The sequence below is a fragment of the Rhizophagus irregularis genome, chromosome 28 (assembly GCF_026210795.1).
Source record: "Rhizophagus irregularis chromosome 28, complete sequence".
In the NCBI taxonomy this organism is placed as follows: Eukaryota; Fungi; Glomeromycota; class Glomeromycetes; order Glomerales; family Glomeraceae; genus Rhizophagus; species Rhizophagus irregularis.
In genome coordinates this window covers 1,809,074-1,832,072 of record NC_089456.1, presented here as the reverse complement: position 1 = coordinate 1,832,072, position 22,999 = coordinate 1,809,074, and the positions used below count along the sequence as shown (strand labels likewise).

General features: G+C 26.5%; 3 protein-coding genes across 3 annotated transcripts; 1 reads left to right on the top strand and 2 right to left on the bottom strand.

The window, feature by feature from the left end:
- Positions 1-5,492: 5,492 nt before the first annotated feature.
- Positions 5,493-11,447, bottom strand: OCT59_019037 (uncharacterized protein; the record flags this gene model as incomplete). The annotated part of the gene is made up of 9 exons (XM_025316299.2): positions 5,493-6,064; positions 6,191-6,291; positions 6,377-6,439; positions 6,518-6,577; positions 6,644-10,235; positions 10,328-10,673; positions 10,751-10,935; positions 11,076-11,145; positions 11,223-11,447. The coding sequence occupies 9 exons, from the start codon at positions 11,445-11,447 to the stop codon at positions 5,493-5,495; spliced, it is 5,214 nt and encodes a 1,737-aa protein (XP_025180778.2).
- Positions 11,448-11,855: 408 nt separating this feature from the next.
- Positions 11,856-14,076, top strand: OCT59_019036 (uncharacterized protein; the record flags this gene model as incomplete). The annotated part of the gene is made up of 2 exons (XM_066135770.1): positions 11,856-13,972; positions 14,049-14,076. 2 exons carry the CDS (start codon positions 11,856-11,858, stop codon positions 14,074-14,076), a joined length of 2,145 nt encoding a protein of 714 aa, XP_066005029.1.
- A 4,850-nt stretch (positions 14,077-18,926) lies between these two features.
- Positions 18,927-20,399, bottom strand: OCT59_019035 (uncharacterized protein; the record flags this gene model as incomplete). The annotated part of the gene is made up of 8 exons (XM_066135769.1): positions 18,927-18,977; positions 19,352-19,420; positions 19,492-19,507; positions 19,620-19,631; positions 19,706-19,736; positions 19,928-19,953; positions 20,041-20,051; positions 20,388-20,399. The coding sequence occupies 8 exons, from the start codon at positions 20,397-20,399 to the stop codon at positions 18,927-18,929; spliced, it is 228 nt and encodes a 75-aa protein (XP_066005028.1).
- Between the last annotated feature and the right edge of the window lie 2,600 nt (positions 20,400-22,999).

Here is a 22,999-nt window from a genome sequence, read left to right as displayed (position 1 = left end):
TAAATTCAGTGACCAAATCGTATAAATTTCGTGATAAAATCAGTAATCAAATCGTGTAAATTCCATATGAATTCTGTGCAAATTCCGTATCCAAACCATATTTTTAGTGATACGGAATTGTGCATTTTTCCGTATCCTATTATGATACGTTATTTCTAAGGAAAAAAATCGTATAAAAACTTTATAAAAAACGTATCCAATTTTTTTATAGGGTAGGGCTGAACGATAATAAAAACAATATTATTTTGTTGATTGCCATTGCTATTACGATATTAAAATGATATCATAAATGATGTTTGATAATATCAAAATAATATATTAAGCGACATCATTTTAATATTGTTACGGTATGTACTGAACTAGCAAAATTTGGTTTAACCCCCGTTTTTTGTCCTGTCACGATCGACAATTATTTATGTACATACTCGGACATTAGTACCTATTTGACCCCTGAAATATGCCAAATAAATAAATGGCACGTAACACTTGCGAGTTATGCAACGCGAAGGACTTAAACGGCTTCCGTTTCCTAGTATATTAAATATATCTCACATATGGCATAATATGTAAACGCATTTATTGTTGATGAAATAAGATAGATAACGTTCTAAATACATAAAGTTTATTAATAGATAAATAAATTTTTATTTGTTTGGTTATCTCATTATCATATACACTTAATCTGTATTTTATTGTCATAAATCCTTTATTTGTGTCTGATTGTATATGCTGGTTGGAAGCTATACTTTATCGGATTTATAATTAATTTCGTTGATCGTATTTATAGTTAAAACTGCATTTATTTATTTTTATTTTTATTTACCTTTATTCGTACATATATTCCTTCTGCTTACATAATTGATTTTCATTTATTCTAATAAATACCAAAGAACTGACATTAACAATATTTACAAAACGATATCAAAATAATATAGCAAAATCATGCATAATTACATCGTAACCGACGTAACGATAGCATATTGTTATAATACAATTTGGTAATTGTTACGATATCAAAATGAGACCATTAGCGATATCGTTTAATTTTGATGTTACTGTAATGTTAAATAGCTTGGAAGCCTATAGATTTCATCAATTATAAATTAATATAAGAAATTAATTTAGTACTGTTAGTGTCAAATATAAATTGAATATATTGCATTTTTAAATGATAAAAATTTGACTTGTATTGAGTAAACTGCATTCATTTTTGTAATTTAAAGCATTTTTCAGATTTTTACTAGTTATATACTGAAATTGAGTATTAAAATTTGTATCATTCTGTCATAAAAATAATTCTATACTGCTGAATTTTTGATATCAAATTATTCATGACAATTAGGAATCACACAGTTCTGTTTTACGCAGTTTAAGTTCGGTTCCAGTTCGGTTTCATTATACAAACTTGGAAACCTAGTTTCTTATGTCAGTTCCAAACCGATTATATATCAACTTAATCGGACAGTTTTTGGCCTGAATTGTGTTCTTTCTTGGCCAGCACTATGCTTAATTTTAGCCAAGATAATTACCACTTAATTACCGCATTTAAAATAAAAAATATAAATTTCTTAAAACAATGATATAGAATTGTTAAAGTGATTAATAAACTAAGGTAATTATACTTTTTGATTGGATAAACTGATTTTAAATTTATATATTTAGTTTAAACAGAATTTTAAACCGTTTCATATCGGTTCCATTTTTCAAGCTGAGTTTTACGAAAACTTAGTTTAAACCGAGATGATCAGTTCGGTTTTTTCAAACTTTCGTGATCCCTAATGACAATATTTGAGTGATTTTATGATGTAAATCAAATTTTTTTTTTGAGCGTATGATATGCACACTGTATGTATATAAAAAGTGTTGGCTCTATTAACTACTCTCTAAAAATAAACTAAGAAACTTTTGATACTCAAAAAAGAGAAAAGTTATCATCTGAAAATGCAATATTTTCTCAAATGATTATTACTTTCTCAAGATGATACTAATGTATCGTCTTCTTAAAACAACAAAGATAAAAAAAAATGTCTGTCTGCTGATATTAGCTAGGAAGTAATAAATATGATTTCTCGATCAATAATGATATCTTAGCCTGCATAATAATAATGCTAATTATTGAAGAAATAAATAAATAAAAAAAAATATCATTGATAATAAAATAAATTGAAATAAGTGTGTATTTTATTTACTGTACTATAAATGATAACGTTGTATTTATGAATATTTATTTCCGTTCATGTATATTACTCTTCAAACCCTATAAAAACGAAATGAGTTAAATTGTTTAATATTTGTGCTCATGTGTAATAAATGTCTAAAAAAGCACCATTTTGTTTAATTTTTGTTTTTTTGTAATAAGACATAAATCGGACAAAATGGTGCTTTTTTGGACGTTTTTTACGCATGAACACAAATTTAACACATTTCATTCTTATAGGGCAAAATCATGAATTAAATTAAGTCGAATGGAGTGATGAGTCTATTGATGTCCAAATATTTCATAATAAATTAAATACAATTAATTTCAATGTCACTTAACTTGACATATAATCAATATTTACATATTTGTATCCTAGAGATTATCAAAATTTAAGGATTGATTATGAAGAAAGAAAATGATCTTTAAACTTGTCAAGATTTATTTTAACCAGAGAAAATTTGAATGAAAATAAATACTTTGTGAACTACCTTACAAAAATCCACATACCCAAACCCTATTCGTCACTCTATGGATTCTGATATTGTGATAATATGAATTAATTTTTATTATGTTTCAACCTGACTGACCTAACATCATTAATTTTTGTATTGATAAGCGGATCATTAATCAAGATTCATAATAAACTTTTTAAAAAGTATTGTGACTCGATAAATTAAATTTAAAATAAAAGGAAAGAAAAAAAAATACATAAACGCTACGTTGAATATATGAGCATACAGAACCATTATAGTATACATCTGGAAAATTCTATTTGACAGTCACATGATAATCCTACATTGGGATAATACATGTGATAATGCATTAAGATAAAGTTGACCATTATCATATTTTGATACAAAATTATCCGATACACAAATATATCGGAGAATTTCTTGCAGCTTTTTAAATACATGATTTTTTACGTTAACGAAAAAAATTCTTTTTTTTTTATTTTAAATTAATAAAAAATTATACATTTATTTAATATTAATAAAAAATTCACTTTAAAATATTTTTTCTTAAGTTTATTTAAGATTTTAATTTATTTTTTTATAAGTAATACTTATGTCTGAGTATGACAACTTTTCTGAATTTTTAAATTATAGATGTAGTAGAAACTCCTTCTGAACAATCTCAGCAGCACTATCTACCTCAACATCTAAAAGTTTTTCTTTTTCAACAACATCTGCTGACCAAAGTAACAAAAAATTAAAATCAGGCAAAAATAAAAACTTTTGTATGGATGTGTGGAGGTACTTCACAAAACTTGAAAATAAAAAATTTCAATGTAAAACAAGGTAAATATTTTTATTATATATTAATATACAGTACTTTATATTAAATAATAAACTAACTGATTTTATTTTACAAAATTTAGAAATGAAATAACATTAAATTATTTTTATAAATTAATAGTTTTTATATATTATGAGTGTATTAGAAATTAAAAGTGATTTTTTTGAAATGTAAAATAAGAATGTATTTGATTTAAAAATAAATAAAATAAATAAAAGAAATATATCATAAATTTTATGGTTGTTGGCCAAAAAAGTAATCATAATTCTGGACAAAATTAAGCATAATGTGGGCCAAATCCGTTCATTTATAATTAACCGGTTATTAACCGGAGGTTAAGGTTTTTTAGGACGGTTACAAACTCTAAGAAAAAGCTTTTCCCCAAGAATTACAGTGAAATATTTGCCCATTTCTGTCATATTTTTTTTACGTTTACTTGCAAGACACACTTCATGATGTTCAATAGCCTCTATCTTCGTGTTATTTCCCCTTTCGACATTTAGGATAATTTGGTTGTTCATTTTAAAGTGAGAACTGGTTCATTATTAATATTAATTTTATTGATTGTATTAATTTATAGATCAAATCGCTTAAAACATTAAATTAAGCTAATTTTTAGCAGATCACTTTAGTCAAAGAAAAACCAAATGTGGGATCTCTGAATTAGTTCCATTGGAAGTAATTATATTTGATTTATTATTAGTTATTTGACTTTAATATCATACCTCCAAATGATTGGCAAATAGAGTACATGATATTGTATTAAAAGAAACTTCTTAAATAAGTTTAAAAATAAAAAAGTCTATACGCGCTCCAGCATAAGCTTTAATTATCCGAAGCGTAGCGTATTATCGGCCAATTAGATATTTATACGTGTCACGTGATGTAATAAAATTGGGTTCAGGTGATGAATAGCATCTCGGCCCACTTAAAATCACGTGTTTGGCCCGTCGTGTTATTTAACTCAAGTAAACTGTCACATAGGGGTCCATACTCGCTTTGGCCTCGATGGATGACAGGTTCTATGTTAGACTTTTTATATCGTTCATGTCTTTTTGTTTACCTTGCCAACTTCACATAAAATAAAATAAATAAATAAATAAATAGGGGTCCATACTCTACTCATCGACTTTCCGTAGCACGCTACTCAAAACACGCCGACCAGACCGTACTCCTTTTTGTAATACCGACCATACTCCCTTCTGTAACACTCTGCGCTCTCTAGTCATAACCAATCCACGAAATGCAATTTTTTTATTTCATTTTATGGTAAACGAATTTTATGCTTATTTCTTTATAGCTTGCATTTATTTTAGGTCCGTATACACATTATGATGTAATTTACCGCAGCATCTCAGAGCTGGTATTACTTAATATAGCGTAAAGCAACGGGCAGTTGGGACATTTTTCGACTCACTATATGATTTAAAAAGATGATATCTTCTTAAGAAGGTCGTTATTAATATCATTTTGAGGATTTATTATAAAAGAAAGATGCATATTATTTTATTTGCTCATGTTCGATTTTGAAATGAATTTTCCAACTAAATTACAATAAAAACCAATATTTTTACCGCCGAATTTTTATCAGAGTTTGACCACTTTTCATTTCTCTTTAATAATTCTGTCAATCTGTAATAAAAAAAATTAAAAAAATTGTTAAATACTACTTACTTCTTTGATGAAGGGATCCTTTCAAAAAATTAGAAACAAGGAATTTTTTCACAAGATTATTATATAGTGTTGCTAAATTTGTTTATTGTCTTATCGTAATTAAAAAAAAAACTTATACATGTTATAATTTTTCTTACAAAAGACGTGAGTATATAATTTAATAATTTATAAAAAAAAATAACTGATAAAACTTATAAAAATTGAATCAATCAGTAAATACTATATTAGATAAATAAGGTGAAATCCTAGCCATCTACCTAAGACAACTTCTGCAAACTAGATCATTGAAATGCCCGTGACGAAAGGTTGGTTGTAACTTCCGTCATTGAATTTCTTTTAATTGTTTATATTTATTATTAATATTTCTAACCATTTGGATAATTTCTACTTCCATTTCCTTTATTTTAATAATTTTTTCTTTGGCTATAATTTTTTCTTCCATTTTCCTCTTTTCAACAATTTTTTCTTCACTTTCCTTTCTTACTTGGTCTATGAAATTCTGAATTACTTCATCAGTCATTTCAGTTTTTATGTCGATTTCTTCTTCAACTTTCTTTCTAATTTTAGTTTTATTATCATAATATTTTTCAAAATTAATTTCATTATCACCCTCGCTTTTCTTATTTTTCCAAATTTTCTCTACCAGATCATAAATTTTTTTCTCTTTCCAAATCATAGCATTAGGTGATGACTTTTTACCAGTTTCAAAATATTCACTTACGTTTCTAATCAAAGAATGAATTTTTTTATAAACTGATGTACTATCTCGATTAATATTAGTTGCTTCAATTGCTTTACTGCAAGCAATAGGAGGACTTGCATTCCATAAATCAAAGTTATCATTAATAAAGGTTAGGACTTCAATAAGTTCTGAAGTACTGTAGCGTCCTTTTTCTTAAGGAAATAAAGGATAAAAAATAATTTAATTAATATAGAATTTTTTTTCAAATACAAATATAAATTAAAGCGCAAATAGAATAAACTAACTAAATAATTGCATAATATTAAAAAAACAAATACCTTTTGTATTAATATTACTATTCGACTTTTTACGAGGTACCTGAGAATCATACTTATTTATATTCGTTCGATGTGATGTTCCAATTGTTAATTGATCATTACTAAAATATATAAATATATATAACAAATTGTAAATACTAAATACTAGTAATTAATACAAAGAAAGTATCATATAAAATTACATACTTGTCCATTTCAATGTCACTGTCATTTGTAGCTGTAGATTCAATTTCACTCGATAATTCATAACTAAAAATATATATATATAACAAATTGTAAATATTAATAATTAATACAAAAAAAAAGTATTATATAAAATCAACATACTTTATATCCATTTCAATGTCACTGTCTCTTGTAGCTGTAAATTCATTCGATAATTCATAACTAAAAATATATATTTGTAAATATTAATAATTAATACAAAGAAAGTATTATATAAAGTTAACATACTTCATGTCCATTTCAATGTCATTGTTCATTTCAATGACACTGTCACTTGCAATTTCACTCGGTAATTTACCATTAAAATTTTCTTTGCTTAAAGTATATCCGACTAAATCTAAAGGAAATTCTATTATTTCATAATCAATCTTCAAATTTTTATCAATTGTAGACAGAAAACAAATATGTAAATCTATTTCTTCATCAAGTTGAGTATCACTGAAAGTAATTATATTTGATTTATTATATTTTATTTGAAAATTGATATACTCTTTATTCCATTCGAATAGTTTAATATTAATAGGCTCATAATTTGTTGAGGAGTAATATGCATAAACGGAAATAGTATATCCATGAGATAATGGAAAAGGTGATTTTATGCAATAGTTTGATTTATCGAATTGTATTGTAATAGACTTTTTAATGCAACCAACTTGAAGTTCTCGATTCTTTGGACTAAGAACTAACAGTTTTGATGGATTTCCAACGATCATCCATAAAACATCACACTTTGTTATATCAACATTCGTTCCTTCCAATTTTTTTATTATTGCATAGAATCCATTAATGTCATATAATCCAAAATTAACATAAGCAAATACCGTATTATCTCCTGAAATTATTGATCCAAATACTTCATAATCCTCATCTTCCAATAATGATTGCGGATTTAAATTTATGCGTTTGTAATGCACGGCATTTTTATTATCTAAATCTTTCAAATCAGTAATGCCTGTCATTATAATTCTATGATCATTTTTTAATATATCATCTATTTTTCTTTGTTGTTCTACTTTTAAAATTTTATATAATGGAATAATATTATCAAATTCAATAACTTCCAAATTATTATTCGCATTAATCCAATTATGTATATCATTCTTTTCAACAACTTCTCCTTCTTGTGTCAACAAATATGAAAGATTTGAAATATCTGAAATTTTTAATTCTGAATTAACGTTAATCATGTCGATATCAGTATCATAGGATGTCGTGGGTATCATATCTGGATTTTTAAAAGTACTTTTTTCTGATAAAATATTTTTAAGAGACCTTCCCAAGATAATTTTTTGAGGAAATAAATGACCATATTCATTGAAGATATTTTGTAGAGCTTCTAATGGCCTCATACTATTAAGTGCATTTTCTATTAATTGTTCAAATTCTTTTGTGGGTTTAATATGATTCTCATCTAAGAGGATTTCATATCGCTCACATTTTAATAGAATATGAGCATAATCCTCATATTCCTTTGTATTACTTTTAATAAACGGAAAAGTACTTAAATCTTTAATCGAAAAAATATTATTGGAGATCAAAATCACTTCCATATTTGTTGATGGCTTAATTTTCTTCGAATAAACTTTTTCACTTAAATTGACTTCAGGAACTTCAATAAAATTTACGGCAATTTCCTTGCTAATTGTTATTTCGTAATCTCCATTTATTATTAATCCTTGAAAAAGTTGAAAATCTTCGGTCCAGCTTACTAGATTATCATAGACTTCATCTCCAATCCACTCTTCTAAAGTTAACCTTTCTTTAAAATTAGCAACTCCAGGTTGTTTTTCGTTAAATGATTCAAGGTTATCTATTGATAATGTACTGTATCTTAATTGATTAATTGGGATGAGATTATTGTAAGAAATTATAGTAGCTGTTTTCTTCTGATACAAGTCATCCATCCACTTGGTTAATTTTTTGTGAGTATTTAGCTCTTCTCCATCCATCGTTATTATTTTTGGTAAAAGATCCAAGTCGAATAAATTATTAAATTGTATTTTCGCAGAACATTTAGCTGAATTATATATAAAGAATAAATAAAATTTTAAAATATTAATTTGTGCAGAAGTGGCTAAATTAAAATCTTTGATAAATAATTGTCCGCCAGCCAAAAATTTTCTTGCAAGAAAATGGCCATATGTTGATTCGTCATAATACCCAAAAGAATTAACCAAATCCCCATTATAAATAATTTTGGCAATTGGAAAATTGATGCACATATCCAATGGCTTGCCCTCATTATGATCATTATAATTAATACACTTGTATATTAAAGGTTGCCCTGTATATAAATTCATTTTCAATACTCCATCTTCAACGATAATAGCTCGTATACTTGGCCGTATATTTTCTTCAGTTAAAATTATTCCATGATTCAGTTTAAATTGTTTAATGATTTGTTCACTAGTAATATTCTTCAAAGTACGTGATGACGATTGACCGGATATCCCTTCATAATTTAAGTCCATGAAATTATCGTTATTTTCCGCAGTATTTTTCTTTGAAGTACATAATGACGGCTGATTGAACATTTCATTATAATTAAAGATCACATTACTGAAGCTATAAGTTATTTGAGTATGTTGTTCATTACCTCTTTCAGCCGCTTTTTTATATAATTCCAATGCTTTAATTTCATTTTTTTTGGTTCCTATTCCAAATTGATAACAATATCCAAGATTACTTATTGAACTGACGTGACCTTTTTCAGCTGCTATTTTGTAGTATTCAAAGGCCATAATCTCACTCGTCATTCTAGTCCCTATTCCATATTGATAACAATGTCCAAGCATAAATATCGAATTAGTATGATCTTTTTCGTTTCCTTTTTTATACAATTCAAATGCTTTCTTCTCATTTTTTCCGGTTCCGATACCATAATAATGACATTCACCAAGTTGATATATTGAAGCAATATGACCCTTTTCAGCTGCTTTTTTAAATAATTCAAATGCTTTAATTTCGTCTTTTTCGGTCTTAATTTCATGTTGATAGCTTTTCCCAATATTATCCATTTCTTTTTCAACTACTTTATATAATTCAAGTGCTTTGGTTTCATTTTTTTCAGTTCCTATTCCATGTTGATAACAATACCCAAGATCATATATTGAATATGTATGGCCTTCTTCAGCTAATTCCTTATATAATTCAAACGCTTTTATCTCATCTTTCATGGTCCCAATTCCACGTTGATAACATTCCCCAAGATTATTCATTGAAGTAATATCACCTTTTTCAGCTGCTATTTTATATAATTCAAATGCATTAATTTCATCTTTTTCAGTTCCAATTCCATGTTGGTAACAATATCCAAGATCATTTATTGCATTGACGTCACCTCTTCCAGCTGCTTCTTTATACATTTCAACTGCTTTAATTACATTTTTTTTAGTTCCTATTCCATAAAAATAGTATTCTCCAAGTTGATATATTGACTTAATATTGCCATTTTCAGCTGCTGCTTTATATAATTCAAATGCTTTAATTTCATCTTTTTCAGTTCCTATTCCTTGTCGGAAAAATTCTCCTAGGAGAATAATATTTTCCTGTTTATCAATATTATCTGATAAATATTTTAATATTTCATTTTCATTGTTGTTATTTGATGTAATATATTGATTAATTAACAGGTTAAAGTTATCTTTATTAATACCCCCTTCTTGAAGAAATTTTTCGTACATCCTATCAATAAGTACTTCATAATTATCTAAATCAAATGAGTTTTCATCCATTTCCATCGGTAAAATCTCTAGTGATTTTAGGTCTGAAAGTACTTCACGAATATTTGGTCTATCGTTTGGATTACTCTGCAAACAACCTATATTATTTTAAATTAAAGAATATCAATATTATAATAAACTAAAAAAAAAATAAATATTAACAACTTTTAAAAAATAAATAATATGTTACCTGTATAAATATCAACATATTTATTGGCCATCCTAGGCACTGGCCTTTCTCTTTTCCTATTTTGAAGTTCCAAAATCAATTTTTGTGAACGGGATTCAAACGGTAATCGTCCAGATAATATTTCCCATAGAAGCAAACCAACACTATATACGTCCGATTTCTTATTTGCTTTATAACATTGCTCATTATTTGTTCGTTCCTTTTGTTCTTCAAAAAGTAATGGATCGGTATAAGGTAACATTTCAATAACTCCCTTAACAGGACTTGACATTTCATCTAATCTACGTGAAAGACTAAAATCGGCTAATTTAACCTTATTCTGATGAACTAATATATTCTTTGAATTCTAATTTTATAAAAGTAAAAATGAACGTCAATAATAATATTTAGTAGTTGAATAAAAATTTAAAACAAAATACTTACCAAACCACAATGAATGATATTTTTTTGATGTAAATATGAAACTGCATCAGAAATTTGTATAGCGAATTGTAACTTAATATTCAAATCTAATTTATCGAAATTTTCTTTTAAATAATTTCTCAATGTACCACCGTCCGCATATTCGAGGATAAGCGAATAATCCGAGTCATTATTAAATTCATTATCTGGAAATACGATAACATACTTATTAATAATATTCGTGCAACCAACGTTTATCGAAGTTGATAAAAGGAATTATTTGTAAAAAAAAAAGTGTATACATCATAAACACCAAGATGTTTGATATTCTAAACTTATTACTTACTTTTTCTTTTAGTAATACCAACAAATTTAATAATATTTGCATGTAAATGAATTTCGTTTAACAATTGTATCTAAAAAAAATGTGTTACCTTTATTTTTGTTTTTTTTTTGACAAATAACAAATAATACTTTTTTTCTTCTTATTTACCTCATTGACAATCTCCTTAATAAATGTACCTTTAAAAGATTTTAAGGTAACAACGGTATTGAAACTTCCCCAATTTGTTTTATACAAAACATAAAACGTTCCCTCACTTATAAATTCTTGATTTTGAAATTCACTACGTTCATAATAAATTAGATAACGATTCTTAATTCCATTCTCAATCCATTGAATTGATTTATCCGTATCAGTATTAGAACTACTTGCCATTTTTCAAAAAAGAATTTTATGAAATTTGATCCAAAAAAATTTTGGTCATATATTAAAAAAATCACATCATGTGATGTTCTCCATGATATCCATTTATCGCTTTTTTCGGTTGGTGGATTCTGTGTATCGTTGCAAAACATGGTCAAAAAGTGTTGCGACTCCGTAGATCTGCAGTATGCATATGACGATTTTAGCGTGATAGTGTATTAATCATAGGGTTGTACAAAACTTTATAGAGTTTAGTTTCGAAGCAATATCCATTTTCGGATGTTTTATAATCGATTACATAAACACTGAATGTTACAAATAAGTATTTTTTTTTTTTTTTTTTTTTTTAAGTACTAATATTAAAAATCAATAAAAAAAAATAGAAAAAACAAAAAAAAAAATATATTACTTTTTCTAAAAATGCCTTCCGATTCTGACATAGTAGCTATTTGCGTAAAAGTTATTAAAACTCTAGGCCACCTTCCATCACAAAGTTCCAAATTTTGCTTTTTAAATTTAAAAAATAATTTATCAGATATTCGCAAAGAACTTGAAAAATCAAAATCTAGAATAATTGATAATACGTTACTTTTTGCAAAAAAAGTAAAAAAAGTATCGAGTGCAAGTGAATATAGTGGGGTAGTACGTGAACATGAAGAAAAATCTCTATTAGATAAAGTAGAATATAGATATAGTGATGTAGTATGCGAATATGAAGAAAAAATGCTATTAGAACAAATCATAGATAAAGTAGTTAATGATAATTCAACTGATATTTTCTTATATCTAAAGAAAAATTCAATTCCTGATTGTAATATTTTGAATGATAAATGTAAATTAGATTATGGATGTACTATGAGTTTTGATGGAATTAAGAGAGCTAATAAAAAAGCATTTACGATGGAGAATTGTGTTTTAAAACATAATGATAGTGGAATATATAAAAAAGATAAACTTGTATTTACATCGAAGGAAGATTGGATGAAAAAAACAAATTTATTTGTTAATACTGATAATATTAATGTAAATAGTTTTGTAAAATACGGGTTATCAGTTGGAATTTCATATTTTCAAAATGAAACTTTTAATGAAGTAGTCAAGTCAGTATATGAATATACGGAATTTGAAAAAGCATCATTGAATTTTAATTTAAAACCAACCGAAGAGTTCATTAAAGCAGTGAATGATGCCATTAAATCTGAAAACTCTAGTGAAGAATTTAAGGAAATTATTAAGGAGTATGGTCAATTTATTCCAACTAAAGTTATTTTGGGAGGAAGAGTTTATTTTGAAAATGTCAGAAAGGTATCAGGAAATTCCAAAAGTAAAACGGCAACTGCGAATATAAAAATAGCAGACGGAAATTATAGTAATACCAAGAAAATTTCAAAATTCTATGACTTTAATCACTTAAAATTACTTGGAGGAAAGCATCCTGATGGTGAAAATTTTGATGAAAAAAATTGGATCGAATCTTTGAAAGATTATCAAAATTGGGAGTGTATAGAATACAGGAATCCTATTAGTATATTTCAATTTCTACCTGATGATTTACGTAAAGAATCCTTTATAAAAATTGGGAAAAAAATCCTTTATACAGGTACTGAATATTGTGACTATTTTTTATTTGAACCTGGAATATGCCGACATTTTGAATTAAATAAATTGCCATCTCATATATCAAGAATTATTCAAAAAAGTAAAGATGCTAATTGTGATATCCTTGCAACTGCCATTGATGCTGGAAATTCAGAAAATATTTTTTTTAACTGTAAAATTTTTTACGATCAAGAAGGGAAACCAAGTGTTATTATCCATGGCATTCAAAAGGAATTTCAATTTCATCGTCGTAAATATAAATTGAAAGTTGGTTTAATGATTATTGGTTATGATATTGATTTTAGTTTCATTCTTTCTGATACTAGTGTAGAATTAATAAAAACGGAATACGATTCACTAAATCAACGTGAATTTGGTAGTATAAAATTACCACTTGAACATGATTTAATGACAAAAAACATTCCTTTTTTTGGAATTCCTATATTAAGTAATTTGGATTCTTCAAATGACTCTCTTGTTATTGGACATAATTTTTGCAATACTCGATTAGATGTGGAAAGTAAATATAGATTAGATGCTTTTTCTTATTGTTCAAAAACAAATTGTTTTGTTAGACTACCTAAATTTACTTTTTGCACGCTTATTATCCCGAATAATCCTACTTCTCTCACCTATGAATTACTTCCCTTTGAATTTCAATTTCCCTATATTTCAGATATATTGCGAAATAAACCATATATTGATCTTAAAGAAAAATTCGCTCGGCAATCTAATAATTTAGATCCGAAATGCGTTAGCTTAGTTTTAACAAGAGATAATAATTACACTCCTATTTATTTAAATCAAAGTAGAGACCATATTACCATAGAATATGTTGAATGTAGATGCAATAAAACCTGTTCTATTTGTAAGGAAAAAACCTTAAAAATATCATCATCAAATAAAGATTATGCTTCATGTTCGGTTTTTTCATTAAGGTAAATTTAATTTAATCATTATTTTTTCTGTTGCTTTCAAAGTTATGCTAAATCAAACAAATTTTTTTATTAGTAGTGATGCCAATTTAACTGAAACTAAATGATAAAATAGTTTTAACAATTAGAGTTTTAGTAGTTAAATAGCATCTATTGTATGTAATATAACAATTTCAAAAATGTTGTTAACCATTAATCATCAGTTAAGCAATTATTAGCTTGCTACGAAAAGTTGTAAATTATATCTATCTATATTATTTTATTTATTATGTTTTATTTGATTTTTTTTATTTAAGGCTATCAATAAAGAGATAAAATACTTTAAATTGTTAATAACATTATTTTTCTTGTGAATTTTTTTTGTTGTTATACGAAGAGTATTACAGTATATTAATATTACTTACCTTAAATTTGAAGCTCTCTTCTGTATTTTACAAAAGAAGGAATCCTTTAAATATGATTTCCTAATCCAGTGATGTAAACGCAGTACGCGCAACGTACATCAATTTAATATCCGCGCGTACGTACCCTATGCGCGCAAAATTTGCCTTATACGTGCAAATTATTTCATATAGAAGACTTTGTCTTTAAAAAAGCATACGGTAATTAAAAGCAGGATGATTGGGAATGTAATAAATTGTAAATAAACATTTTTAGCGGTAGGACATGAAAATACAATGACATTAAACATTTTAGTAATAAATAAATTTTTTTTACGCGTTTATTATAATTTTATTTTTATATATTGAGCATATAATAATAATTTTTTTGTGTGTATATCTTTTTAAAATTGAATAAGAATGCAAACATGATGGCGCTTGCGCCATAAATTAATTTCATGACCTGCATAATAATAATGTTAATTCGTCCGAAGCTTTAGCTGAGGACATTTGCGGTTAGACTCTCTTCATGCAAGGTATGTCTGTCCGCACACGTAATCCACCAATCACTTTTATTGTCGTGCTAACTCGTTTTACTCCTTTTAGTATTACCACTCGTCAACTCGTCCGCTCCTACCTTCGTCGTGTACACTCCGTGTATGTTCTGTAATACGTTTAGTTGTCTGTGCTACTTACGATCCATCCATCAGCGCTTCGGACATTCCAACGTTTTCCGTCTCCCGGCCTAGTAATTACCGGGCAATTAGGAAACATGTAGCGTATAGACCCTTGTGTGTAGTGTATGGTGTTCTTTAGCTATGTACGTATGGTTGCACTGAGTGTACTGTACGTACATACATGGCAAATAAATGATACTAATTAAATCAAAACGTACGTACGTATGAAAGAAATAAGAGACCAAACGCACATAAATACAAATGATAAGGCGCAGCTGCAGTAACTGTCTACTAGCCGCACCGGCAAAATTTAGCCATCACGTGACATACCTCTAAATCATTACAATCATCACATCCCACCAGGTTTGCGCTGTTTATATTTATCTGAGGGACTTTGTTTTTTTGAGTAGGTAAAATCCTTATTTGTCACCACTGTTTACTTTCACGCGTTGTGGTTCTTCGTAAATACATGCTGCGCCACTGGATACATTTATATATACACATAACACATACGTATGGTTAGTATACATACATACAAAAAATATGTTTATCATGTCGTACAATCACAAAATCAACGTATAGTGCACATCACTATACACTACATACATAGGTAACATCTTTTCTATATAATCGTAATTACCTTATTTACTTATTACCTTGTGTATACAGTGTTGTAATATCTGGATATTGGTTTATTTCTAAGCTAAACTTTTTTAGATTTACTAAGTATAATTTACCTAATCTCATTATTTGCTTATAGGATCCATTATTACATTTGCAATCTGACAAGTTATAAGTCACTTTTCCAAGATTTCGTTTACTATGAATCAAATAGAGCGATGAATATATTAATAATTGTCCGGAGCGAAGCGAAGGACTATTGTAAGACCTACGCCTGTAGTAAACCACGTTGCCGCAATCTTGACAAAAATGGTATTTTATTAATAATATAAAATTTCAACAAATATAATATAATGCTTGGTTTAATAATAATATAATACTAAAATTATAAAAATAGAATTCTAAAAATCCCCTTTTTATTAATCAACTATTTTCCCTTTTTATACTAAAATGATTTTCGTAAAATAAATTCTAAGTGTATTGAATTTCCCTTTTTTCTTATTTTGACCAAATGATTTTCATCAAATAAATAAAATAAATCCTAAGTTCAAAAATGTGTTCTGTTTTTACCTTTTCTTCTTTTTGATGTTTTTCAATTTTGACTTTTTCAAATTTTACCCTTAACAAACCTTTTTTCCTCTCATCGCCAGAATGCCAAAAATATCTTTTTCAATATTTTATAATTATCGACTTTTCAAAATGTCTCTTTTTTGATCTTTAATATCCTTTCCTAATTTAGTAATTCCTCGATCCTAATTCCCATACTCAAATCTAAAAATAAATATGAACACAAGAACTATGTAACACTAAACATTATACACTTAAACTAAATATAGACTACCCCAGCGTAACCTGAAATAAATTCACTAGGTAATTCCGGCATTATTTATTTATTTTATTTTATTTCATAAAGAGGAGTGATCAGAGATCTATACATTGATAGGTATTTAGATACAAAGAAATAAAGAAGAACTATTCTAGTATAAGATACTCGGATACCAATCCCAATCCTGTAAGATATAAAATCCACTCTGGACAGGACCTCACCCTTCGATTTAAACTACTAAAACGGTAGAACTACGCTACAGTTAAAGGAGTAATTCCGGAATTACACTATACAGTATACAGTACGTTAATCACATATTGGATCACGTGCGAAGTCCGTTTGTCTGCGTCACTGAAATTTGTGCTACCATCGATAAAAAAAAAATCTAAACAAGTTAAAAATTCTGTAGATGTTACAATACTATGGCAAGCCGTACTAAGTCAAAAGGTTGATAACTTTTTATCATGTTTTATGATGATTTTTCATCATGTTTCATGATGACTTTTCATCATGTTTTATGATAACTTTTCATCATGTTGACATGATGACTTTTCATCATGTTGATCATATTTTTCATCATATTTTATGATGTTTTTCACCATGTGACATGAAATTTTTTCATCATGTGTTGAATAATCTTCATCATGTTTCCTAATATGAAATTAAAAATGTCTTGCCAAACTACTGGTTTTTTGATATTCAGATTTAGAAAATAAGAAATTTTTTTTTTACAAACTTAGAAATTTACCGATTTTCTGGTATTTTTCCATTACACAAATATATATCACATAAAAAATTTTATCACATCACGTTAACAGTATATGAACAAAAGAAAAATAATTCAATAAAAACAATACATATACATAAATATAGGTTGTAAAATTTTTCGTATGGGAAGAGTTCGTATGGGACTTTTTATTGCCGTTTTCAGAAATGTTGACATTAGAATGTCGATCATTTCTATAAATCGAACACACCGAACACACACCGAACACAGCAATTAAAATTAAAAAAAAACAAATTTTCCTTTAAAAAAAGCAAAATTAAAACTTTAGTAATATATTTTTAGGTAGTGTGCATAAAAAAATGTATAAAAATTATATTATTTGCATATATGTATTCACTTGTATTTGCTTGTATTTGCCAATGTTCGGTGTGTTCGGTGTGTTCGTTTGTGTTCGGTGTGTGTTCGGTACAAATTTTCATATTTTCAATTTTATTCATATCTAAAAAGTGACAAAAATAGTTTTTATATAAAGTTATGCATGAATACTTCAAGTTTGCATAATTTTTTGTATGTGTTCACGGTGTGTTCGGTGTGTTCGGTATAAAATGGTCAAAATTTCAGATTGTCAACATTTCTGAAAACGGCAATAATAAAGATTTTCTTTTTGTAGGGTTCGTATGGGATATTTTTAATAAAAATTTTTTTTTTTTTTTTGAGATTTTCTTAGAGTTCATATGAGAGGATGTCTTTGATAGAAGAGTTTTTTTTTTGAGTTCGTATGGGATATTTTAAATAAAAAATTTTTTTTTTGAGATTTTCTAAGATTCATATAGGATATTTTTGATAAAGATTTTTTTTTTTGAGATTTTCTTAGAGTTCATATGGGAGGATGTCTTTGACAGAAAAGCATTTTTTTGAGAGATTCTAGGGTTCGTATGGGATATTTTAAATAAAAATTTTTTTTTTGAGATTTTCTAAGATTCATATAGGATATTTTTGATAAAGATTTTTTTTTTGAGATTTTCTTAGAGTTCATATGGGAGGATGTCTTTGACAGAAAAGCATTTTTTTGAGAGATTCTAGGGTTCGTATAGGATATTTTAAATAAAAATTTTTTTTTTTGAGATTTTCTAAGATTCATATAGGATATTTTTGATAAAGATTTTTTTTTGAGATTGTTTTTAATTTGATAATTCATCAAATAACGTTGCGAGAACGTTTTTTAATATATAATTCAATAAAAAAAAGGTTCACAATGTTTTTTTCAATAATTCATTAAAAGCATAGCAAAAACGTTTTTTAATATATAATTCAATAAAAAAATGGCTCACAACGTTTTTTTTATTGAATTATACATTAAAAACATTCTCACGGTGTTATTTGATGAATTATCAAAAAAACATTGTGAAACTTTTTTTTTATTGAATTAGTATACATTAACGTTCTCACAGCTATTGATGTCATCAGGAAATTTTTTATGCGCAGTAAATGCACAAAAAGGTTGCATAAAAAAAATTGATTTGCGCACCCTGAAAATGCACAATGATTGTATATTTAGTAATGTGTAATTAATTGTTCAAAATTTTGCACATTTTTATATAATATATTGTAACTTTATTGAAATGTGCAATATTTGCAACTTTAATAACATAACTTTATAAATTGCGCAAATTTGATATTACTTAATTGCATAATTTGTATTCTAACCTAAAAATACAAGCTAACGCTAAAATCTAAGGCTAAAATCTAACACTAACACTAAGCAAATTGACAAAATCTAAACCCAACCATAAATATAAAAATTCCAAGAATAGTAAAATCGAAACGCGCGAAAATATAAAAAATAACCAAGTAAAATTGTTAGTAAAATTGAAATTAACTGAAATCAATAAATGAAATCAAATAAAATAGTACCAACCGCAAATATAAAAAATCCAAAGAGTAAAATCAAAATAATACCAACCGTAAATATAAAAAATTCAAGGAAAATTAGTAAAATCGAAACGCGCATGTAATAACAATTAAAGGAACAAAAGTTGAAATTTACCGAATTGTCACATCCAAGGAGACCGAATAATGTAAAAAAGAATCGTTAGAAGCTGTTTGTGAAGATAAAAAGTATTAAAAGAATAAAAAAATAAAAAACCATACCAAAATATCGCATCTAGGATAATATTTTAATAGGTAGTAAGCATTAGTATACTTCGGAAGGTTCACTTCCTACAAAATAATGAAATGTTAGTACATTTCTTCAAAGTAAACATTAAACAAACTGACCTCCACACACTTACCCCATATTCCAGGAAGCTGAAACCCTGTAAATTAAAGAAAAAAATTAAAAAATAATTTATTTTTTTTTATTTTTTTTAAAAAAACAATAAGTTTTGAAATGAAACTTACCTATCAAATGTTCAAGAACAGAAGCTGAAACCTACAAAATAGAAAAAAAATAAATTTTTTTTTTAAAAAAAATAAAGTTTTGAAGTGTGTTCAAAATGAACTTACCTATCCAAAGTCCAAGAACTGAAGCTGAAACCTACCAAGAAAATAAATTAATTAAATAAAAAAAAAATTTAAAAAAAGACTCGAAGCTTTTGCTTCAAAACCATCTATCAAAGCCCAAAACCGAAGTTGATATCTACAAAACAAAAAAAAATCAACATATAATTTTTTTAAAAAAATTATTTAAAAAAAAAAGAATTTCGAAGTATTTACTTCAAAATTCACCTATAAGAGCCCAAGAACGCCAATACCTACAAATAAACAAAAAAAAAATATTATTAAAAAAGTGTATTTATATTGAATAATAAAAGTTTTGAAGCTTACACTTCAAAACTTACTCATCCAAAGTCTATGATCCGAAACCCAAAACCTAAAAACAGAAGAAAGAAATTAAAAAAAAATATTTTAAAAGTTTCAAAGTGAAAGCAAAGCTTCGAAACTTATCTAACAAAGACCAAGTATCAGAAGATGTAACTTACAAAATAAAAAAAAAGAAAATTATTAAAAGTTTAAAAAAACTTTTTAAAAAAAAGTTTTGAAGCGTTTAACCACCTAACAAGGCCCAAGTATCAGAAGGTGAAACCTATAAAATAAGAAAAAAAATTTTTTTAAGTTTCAAAGCCAATATCTATACAATAGAAGAAAAATATTTAATAAAAAATAAATAATAGTTTCAAAACGAAACTTTGAAAAACATTAAATTAAAAGAAAAAAATAAATAAAAAATAATTTTTTTATAGTTTCGCAACGAAACTTTGAAAAGAAAAAAAAATAATTTATTTAGTTTTGTTGTGAAACTTCGAAAGAGTTTTAAATAAAAATAAATTAAAGAAAAAAAATAAAATAAAAAATAATTTTTTTTATAGTTTCGTAACGAAACTTTGAAAAGAAAAATAAAAAATAATTTTTTTAAAGTTTCGTTGTGAAACTTCGAAAGAGTTTTAAATAAAAAAAAATTTAAAAATTAATTTGTTAAAGATTATCACTTATCTATTATATACATGATAATCATTCTTCGGAAAGATATCAAAATTTTGGTCGAAATTTCGCACAGTCCGAACTTTGGCCAAAACTTAGCCAGAAGTCACATGACCAAAATCGACTAGTGGAACGCAGTGGTTATAAATAGTTTTAATTGGCTATATTTCTCTTATGTGTATATGTGCAATATTTTGTGCAAATTTTATGCAAAAATGACATATACAATATTTTACAATAAATTGCAAAAAATTTTGCTCATTATTGCATAAAATTTGTGCAATTTAAAATTTTGTGCAATATATTGAACAATATTGAACTTATTGCACATTAATGTACAATATTGACCCCTCCGAAATTTACTGATGGAATTATCAAAAAAAACTCTCAAAAAAAAAATTATCAAAAATATTTTATATAAATCTTAGAAAATCTCAAAAAAAAAAATTTTTATTAAAAATATCCCATACGAACCCTACAAAAAGAAAATCTTTATTAAAAAGTCCCATACGAACTCTTCCCATACGAACTCAAAAAATCTCAAAAAAGATATTTTCTATCAAAGATATCCCATACGACATCAGGAAATTTGTTTAGGCGTAATTTAGTGTAATATTTCGAAGGTGGTGTAAAATTTCGAAATATTACACTAAAAACGTAATATTACAAAAGTTTACGCTCTTAAATTTGAATAATTATAGTAATTTAAGAATATCTCGCTATCTACTGATCCAATCAAGACGATCTATAGCTCATTGGAATCAGCTCATCAAGACGGATCGAATGGTAGTAAAATCGCATTTCTACAGTTGATAGAACGCTCTATAGTATGCAGTAAAGTTTTAAATTAATAGAAAATCATCTATCGAACGTAAAGATACGATTTTACTACCATTCGATTCGTCTTGATGAGCTGATTCCAATGAGCTATAGATCGTCTTGATTGGATCAGTAGATAGCGAGATATTCTTAAATTACTATAATTATTCAAATTTAAGAGCGTAAACTTTTGTAATATTACGTTTTTAGTGTAATATTTCGAAATTTTACACCACCTTCGAAATATTACACTAAATTACGCCTAAACAAATTTCCTGATGGAACTCTTCCCATACGAAAAATTTTACAACCTATATTTATGTATATGTATTGTTTTTATTGAATTATTTTTCTTTTGTTCATATACTGTTAACGTGATGTGATAAATTTTTTATGTAATATATATTTGTGTAATGGCAAAATACCAGAAAATCGGTAAATTTCTAAGTTTGTAAAAAAAAAATTTCTTATTTTCTAAATCTGAACATCAAAAAACCAGTAGTTTGGCAAGACATTTTTAATTTCATATTAGGAAACATGATGAAGATTATTCAACACATGATGAAAAAATTTCATGTCACATGGTGAAAAACATCATAAAATATGATGAAAAATATGATCAACATGATGAAAAGTCGTCATGTTAACATGATGAAAAGTTATCATAAAACATGATGAAAAGTCATCATGAAACATGATGAAAAGTTATCATGAAACATGATGAAAAATCATCATAAAAACATGATGAAAAGTTATCAACCTTTTGACCAGTACGGCTTGCCATACAATACAAAATTTTGTCACTCCGGAATGCAAAAATATCATTCTTGATAGATATGCAGGAAAATCTTGATATGCATAATATATTTTACAGTAAAATCTATCAAGAATAATACCTCATATCTATCAAGAATGATACTTTTGCCTCCAAAATAGGGATTCGACTAAAATCGATTTAATCGAAAATTGATCGTATCTAATAGAATCGACTAATCGAATCTAAAAATCGAATCACAATAAATCAGATTTTTTTTATATTTTGGCACAGCAAATGTAATCTTGCTGTTTCTATAACCATGCCACAATGAAAAAAAATCTCAGAATTAACAAAAAAAAAATCAAAAAAATTCAACAATTGTGATGGCTTTTTGACCAATAATAATTGGATATTGAACAATTAGTAGACAATTGAGAATTTAATCAAACATTATCCAATCAAGTTAATTGTGGCTAATGTATAATTAATTAAAAAAATTAAAAAAAAAATTTTTTTTATTGATTGATAATTTAGAGTTCAGGGCCCGTATCATTTGGCCAGAATTAAATATAATTCTATAATGCGGGCCAAAAATGTCTACTACATATTTATACATATATTTTTTATTATAATGATAACAAATTTTAACTTTTTATATAATAATTACTTTAGCTAATAAATTTTCAGAGTTTTTATTCAGTGCAAAAATAAAATCATTTTACTTTTAATCAAAAATTTTCAAA